The 7,451-nt window shown below is 44.4% G+C and overlaps 1 protein-coding gene across 1 annotated transcript; it reads right to left on the reverse strand.

Moving 5' to 3' along the window:
* Nucleotides 1-1,790: 1,790 nt before the first annotated feature.
* Nucleotides 1,791-6,857, reverse strand: znf622 (zinc finger protein 622). The gene is made up of 7 exons (XM_079285462.1): nt 6,724-6,857; nt 5,353-5,932; nt 4,430-4,714; nt 4,000-4,162; nt 3,719-3,834; nt 2,970-3,113; nt 1,791-2,391 (listed from the first exon to the last, which is right to left on the reverse strand). Exons 2-7 carry the CDS (start codon nt 5,924-5,926, stop codon nt 2,264-2,266), a joined length of 1,410 nt encoding a protein of 469 aa, XP_079141588.1. The 5' UTR covers nt 5,927-5,932; nt 6,724-6,857; the 3' UTR covers nt 1,791-2,263.
* Nucleotides 6,858-7,451: the final 594 nt, after the last annotated feature.

The raw sequence follows: 7,451 nt of genomic DNA on the forward strand, positions 1-7,451 counted from the left end.
AGCCGCTTTACTAGATTTGCATTAAAAAAAAAGCTGCTGCTAATTGCCAATTAAGCACCGTCTTTACATTAATTCAGTTCACGTACTTTACCTTTTTAAACTTAACTTATTGTCAGATTATCATGAAGAGCTGGAGTAGATTTGAAGGCAAACATTTTAAATGTTGATGGTGAGAAAATGCAGTAAATCAACAGCTGGTCTTAAACGTGTCAGCGTTCAGGAGCTCATCGCTGTCCTCCCATGATTCCAGCGCTAATGCCTCTCAGCCCGACTCGTCCTCATCAATTCGTCTCCTTCTCGCCGTCGGCCTGTCTGCAGAGCCCCCCCCCCCCCTCTGTTTTTCCTGTTGACCCTGTCAAACAGTGCGTACTGTGCGGGCAGAGTGCCATAACCCCCCCCCCCCCCCATGAAACCATCACGCCGCAAACACTCTCCCAGCCTGCAAAAGATAAATAAATGAAACAGGAAGTGGAGAGCCATCCCTGCCAGAGATAAAGTGGAGGACCACAAACAAATGGAGTGACTGAGCTCGTTAGCGGGTCGGTGGGTCAGCATCCGGCTCCAGCTCTCCATGACATCATCTGCACGAGTCATCGATGAACCTGACGCACCTGAAGAGAGAGAGAACACCGGGGCGATGAAGACGAGCACTCGAGCACAAATATCAGCAGGAATAAAAGTACTCTGGTGCTTCAATGAAGAACACACACTTGTGAGTTTAGCTGATGAGTAAAAACATAATTTAAAGTTTTTGAATTTCTGTGCTTTCAGATCCGGTGAGGACGACGAAAAAAAAAAAGGATCAAATCACAACAATGTGATGCTGAATTTAAAGTGATTCCAGAAGTTTTGTTATTCTTGATTTTAGGAGCGATTGTTAAAAAACACTTCAAATCACGACAGGATGCTTAAAACTAACGACACCGGACCTTTAAACGGACGCTACTACAGCATGCTAACACTGCGCTGCACTGTTGGCAAGCTAATGCACTCGAGTTCTGAAGGGTTAGCGTCATGCTAATACTGTGGAGCCAACAGACACTGGACTTTTGAGGAGCAGTACCAGCGATGGAGACGAGACCGAGTCACGACCAAGACCAGAGGGCATCGAGACCAGACCAAGACCAGAGGGAGTCCCACACTGCATGACTCAGTTACGATGGAACAAGCAGACCTCAGATCCACATGAAACCCTCTTATTACCATGTCAACTATATTCATGCGCACCATCAGAAATGTCTTTGATAAAACAATCAGAGCTTTGCAGTCATGATGTTGAATCAACACGAGTGTTTAGTGACGTCCCGGCTGTCGTGGTCTTGACTGGTCTCTGTGAGACAGTCACATTGTAGTCCAGCACCAGGATCCTGGTCTAATGTTGAACACTGAGCAGATCTCATATTTGACAGTTTCAAAACATCCAAATATATCGGCCTAAAGTCGCTTCTTTTCTTAGCATGAAACATGTTACGTTGTGTTATATTTAAACTGTCGTGGCCACGATATGTCGGCTCTTTAGCGAGACGTTTAACGGTTGAAAGATGAACTCTGGCCGGTGGACAAACGGTCCTCTCTTAATGACCTCAAATATATATTTGGCTTTTCTTTCCCGACATTTTTGACAACCGATGTATCCGATTAGCTAAACTCAGACAATGATAAACCGGTGAAGCTTTACCGGCCGACAGGACGTCTGTTTGTCAAGATTAAAATAAAGTTTAGACGTCAGTTCTTTCAGCTGAAAACAAAGTGTTAAAGCAAGTATCATTTGAAGAAGACTGCCGTGCATCATATGAATATGAACCATTTATTCTGTTGATGTATTACGAGCACATTTAATCGCAACGATGTAATCCTGTCAGTTAAAAAAAGAAAAGTGTTCTGCAACTGAAAAGCAGTGAAATCACCTTCTTCATATCGATCTTCAGTTTCAGAAATCATGTTTATCAACGCGTTGTTTGCAGTGGAGCACATTCACAGAGACGGAGCTGGACGTTTGTTTCCTACGAGGAACAAACGTAATAACGGCTCTTCATCGAGAAGACGAAGAGTGAAGATTCACTCCATCAGACGAGCCTCTCACCCACACGGCTGCGTTTCCTTCACACAGCGAAGCAGCTGCTCTCCGTTCTGCACTCAAAGTCTCGTTGGCTGGAAAGACGCAACAAAGACCTTCGACCGGTCCTCGTCCCGTTCGGTTCCCCGCTGGGTTCCCCGCTGGGTTCCCCGCTGGGTTCCCCGCTGGGTTCCCTCCGGTCCCGGTTCAGAACATGACCTGAGCTCTGAAGTGCGTCTGCTTGGTTTTGTTGTTGTTCATCCCCATCTTCAGCATCCATTTCGACTTCATCATCTGTACGAACTGCATGTCTCTCGGTTTCTGGTAGAAGGCGCCTGAGAGACAGACGGGGGGGGGGGGGGGGGGGGGGGGGGGGGACAGAGACAGACGGGGGGAGACAGAGCGAGAGAGGGAATGTTTAATAAATATCATCATGACAGCGTTTCTCTCTTTAAATCGTAACTTCTGACTCTTCCTGCTTAAAACCCCAAACAAGTCAGAAGGATGTTTGTTTAATTAATAAAATAAAAATATTAAAGTGGAAGATTTTTCTCTTTTTGTCGAATTGACCCAAAAATGTTCAATTAAATGATTTGAGATGGAAAAGCAAATCCTCACATTATGGAAGTTGTTTGTCATTTGTTTTCTTACGGACTATTGTACTTTAGTTTATATATATATATATATATATATATATATATATATATATATCTTGTTATCTGCTGTCAGAAGCTGAATAAGAAATCCTTTAATCAGAACACACGCATGTCTCTAGAAACACCAGAGTGGAGCCTGCGGAACATCGTTGGGTTAATTATTTGGTGGTTGACGCGCTGACTGGCATGACGACATCAAATATAAAGATAATATAACATATATATATATATAATATATAACATAAAGACAGCCGTACCTCCTTCTCCTCCCCAGCCCAGAGCCCTGTACTGCCGGAGGACCCGGCCCACAGCGGTCCTGTTGTGGATCATTACCACCACCCTCTGGGCTCCGAACCGCTGCTTGTAGTACCTCATGAGGGAGCGGTGACCGATCGTAGCGCCTGAGAGACACGAAGGAAGAGAACTCTGTTACAGTATGAACAGATGAATACGTCTTCACACCGAGCCAATGAGAGCAGAGATCAGACAGGAACATCTGGATTCCCGCAACGGGAGAACGAAACCCATCGCTGTCTTTAGGATTCCTTCATCTTTTTACGAGGTTATGAAGAGAACAAACACTCGATGTAAAGACACGTAGAGCGTTCACAAGCGATGGTATGTTCGAATCATTCAATCTTTAATTCACAATAATTTGAGAAGCAAATCGTCACATTATGGACGTCGGGACCAGACAAAGTTCGATTTTTGTTTGCCAATTAATCAATTATGAAAACTGCTTTTCTTTTTTCGTCGGTGGACTATTTAATTGGATAATTAATAAAAAATAACAGCCTTTAAAGAGAACACACTGTAAACATATGTCTCTTATGGAGCCTCTGCAGAACATTGTTTTTATTTTAAAATTGTATTTGTGTTTGACGCCCGAATGACAGAAGTAAAGACATTGATTTTGTCTTTTTAAATCAAATTCATCTGATGTTATCGTATATATTTAATTCAGTTCCAGTATTGAAACCTGGTGGTTGAATCACGTTAAAGTCACCTGAAGGGAGAGTGAGCTCCAGCATCTCGTCGTCGTACTCCAGGTTCTTCTCATCAGACAGATCTTCTTCGTCCACCTCAGCTTCTTCTCCGTCCTTCCTGTCCGGGTAGCTGCTCCTGTTGGTCAAAAGAAAAGAAATAAAAATCAGAAGCACAAAGATGCAGCCGTCCTGTTGCCTTTAGATACTTTAATATCCGTTCATAATATCGGTGTGTAACATCTGGCCACTAAACAAAGTCCCATAGAGCACAGATTATGTATTTATTTGATGACGTTGTTACCTGAAGTCGTAGAAGTCTGCAAACTCCAGAGCAGCGTCTCCGTCTGTGAACAGCTTGCAGTGACTCTTATCGATCATGTGACTCTGAACGGCTTCTGCCGAGTAGAACGAGCGTCCCTTCTCGTTGCACCACAGACACACGTTTCCAGCTCCCACTTTCTCTCCTGGACACAAGAAAGAAGAACGACTTCAGCCTCAAGAACGTCCACCGAGTCGAGTCTACGGCACAAACAGTCCGATTGATTGGTCTCTCTCTGTCTCTGTCTCTGTACAGCGCGAGACTCGCATCATGATCAGAGAGAAGGAAACATCTGGTCGTCTCAAACACAATAAAACCCTCACGAGTAAGTCTGTCACGACACGTGACCAACAAGCAGCGCATCGGTCTGTTAGTGATGTCATACGTTAGTGATGTCATACGGCAAACTCACCGAGGTAGCGGACGAGGCCTCCGACGTCGATGAGGAACTCCACGTCGGGGATGAAGAAGCTGTGGACTTTGGTCATGTGGGCGACGTTCTTCACGAGTGACTTGGAGTGGTGGAAGCAGAACAGGCAGTCGGTGACGGGGATGGAACCCGGCAGAGCGGCCGGTTTGGGGCCGGACGCAGCCGCCGAGTCTCCTTCCTCTTGATCCATCGTCTCCTCTTCGTCATCCTCCTCCTCTTCCTCCAACTCATCATCATCATCCTCCTCGCTGACATCCTCCCACTCTTCTGGAAGATTGTTATTGGAACAAGAAGTCACTTTTTAACACAGAACTAATAAAAACGTACGTGCGAAAACAACTCAAACAACTAATTTATTCAAGTCTCTCGCCAAAAACTGAATTTTACAAGATTACATTTGAACACATTATATTAAAGTCATAATTTTCCTTTCACCCAACGCTCATTTTTACTGAACAGAGCTTGAACGCATCACAATGCAAATCATGCAACCTCTGCTAACGTAGGCGGTTATCTCTGTTATTTAAGCCAAGCAGGATTGTGCCGCCTATCGGCTGCTAACAGCTAACAGCTAACGTTAACTAGCTCTCCTCCTGCTGATTTCAACACAGATTTGTTGTTTACGATGTGGCATTATCAGAGAAGGATGCACAAGAGTGTTTAGACACAGCTGTGTAGTGCTCGTTTGCACATGTGCAGTACCGATCAGGCAGGTCGTCAAATCGGGAAGCGAGACACATGACATCGAGTCGGTGCAGCCAGAGACCCACTGTATCCAACATTTTAGGCCGTATGGGAGGCGTTTCTGATAACGTCAAAGGTCTACAAACTGTGAGAAACTAAGAAAAATATCTTAAAAACAAGCCGCCTTCTTTGAAGAAGTACATTGTTTTGTTTCTCCTCACCTTCCACGGCAGTGGCTCCCTCTTCTTTCTCTCTCCTCTTGGCCTGCTCCTCCAGCCACATCAACCTCGGGGGTTTCTCCATCTTCTCCGCCTTCTGCCTCGTCGCTCCTTGCTCCTGCTGGGCCGGACTCGGCCTCTGCTGCTCCTTCAGGACCTGCTGCAGGGCCTCGTTCCTGGCGTCGCGATCCGCCTTCTCGTCTCCGAGTCCCTTCTCCAGGTTCTTCTCGTTCATCTTCTCCACTTTCCTCTGGGCGGCGAGCAGGGCCTGCTTCTCGGCCTGCTTCTCGGCCTGCTGGTGTTTGTGGGACTGCATGTGGTTCTGGTGGGCGTTGGCGCTGGAGAACTTCTTGTTGCAGACGGCGCAGCCCTCTGTGGCCGCCGCGTCGCTCAGCTGCTGTTCGTCGGCCGCCCGCTGCGACAGCACGCGCTCCTGAAAGTTCTCGGCGGTGACCGGCGGCATGTCGGCCACCTTGCGCTTCAGATTGTAGCGGTGCCAGTCGGTTTTGTAGTGCGCTCGCTGCACCTCGCCGTCTGCGAAGGCCACTCGGCAGCTGATGCAGGTGTAGGAGGACATTGCGACCTGAAGGTAAGAGAAGAAAGTCAGGTTAAAGATTATTAATATAGCTGCACCATTACAGTGATGAACACATTTATGCATCAATGATTATAAAACACTTATATGATTCTGACATAGGAGTATTTTTACTTTTGGTACTTTTATTTGATGGCAGTACTTATTTTATTTGCATTTTATATGCAGGACTTTTCATTGTGACATCATTTCTCTACACTTAATTATTACTGCTTTTACATTTTCAGGGAGACTTTTGAACTGTCTGGTTATTTGGGAGGCTGTAGTCTCGTAACATAACAGGATTTACTGCTGGGCTGTTGTATAACACTCTGAAGTTAAGCTCGGTGTCACGTTACCAAACAAACTAGACACTGAGCAGATCGGACAGACATACTGTCGTTGAACTGTTAGTACATCTAGTGTCTGTTTCTAGGTTCTGTAACATTAGCGGGCGGTAACATTACACTTGCAAAATATCAGATCTGGATAGTTTGTTAGCTTAGCAACCTAGCTAAACAGCGGCTAACGTTAGCTGTCGGGTAACAGCTACAATTACTAAATAAGGTAATAAAGCGGATTGAAAGGGACACGTGACGTCACCAACCGTTACTTACGTAAAGATAAATTAATTAAACATAAATTGTTGAACTGACGTTACGCCAGTCGCAGGTGTAGCATGCTAACATCAGCTAGCAACAAACAACTTGGTGTAAACATCCGCTAAAAACAGCTAAACGCTCAGAGTCATGACGTCAGAGGGAGGTTACAACAACCACGGACGTTTGATGTTTACTTACTTATTCAGTGAACTGTCTCCTCCGTCAAAAAAATGATGGTTTAGTCCCTTTAGCTTCTGTTTCTCTCTGCTGGTACAGCTACTTTATACACGCCACAGCAGCACACGAGGGTAACTTCCGAGTGAACTTTGAACTTCTTCTTCTTCATGTTTTTTGGCGGTTGGTAACTAGTTTAAGGGGCAATGTGGCCACCTAGTGCTTTGGAGTATGTTAACCAGAAATTGTACATTTTCCAATTAAAAAGTATTTTTTTACTTCACTACATCTCAGAGGTACATGTTTTACTTTTTACGCCACTACATCTCTGAGGTAAATATTGTACCTTTTACTACATGTCTCTGACAGTTTTAGTTTCTTCCAGTGGTGTATAAAGTACTCAAAAGCCATACTTGAGTAAAAGTAAAGATACCTTACTGGAAAACTACTCAAGTAAAAGTAAAAAGTCACCTATTAGAATACTACTTGAGTAAAAGTCTTAAAGTATCTGATATTTATTGTACTTAAGTACAAAAGTACTTTAGTATCAAAAGTAATTTTCTGATATTAAATGTACATCACAACCTGAACATTAAATGAACATCATAACCTGTTCATTGAAAGTAAAAGTACAAGTAAATGCTGTTAATAAAAAAGCAAAGGGTCAGAATTGTGAGAATTATGAAGTTTATTCTTTTAAGTGCTGTGGCATCATGACCAAGGACATGGAGCTGTGTTGAACATAATTGGGT

This window comes from Melanostigma gelatinosum, assembly GCF_949748355.1.
Source record: "Melanostigma gelatinosum genome assembly, chromosome: 15".
NCBI classification, from domain to species: Eukaryota; Metazoa; Chordata; class Actinopteri; order Perciformes; family Zoarcidae; genus Melanostigma; species Melanostigma gelatinosum.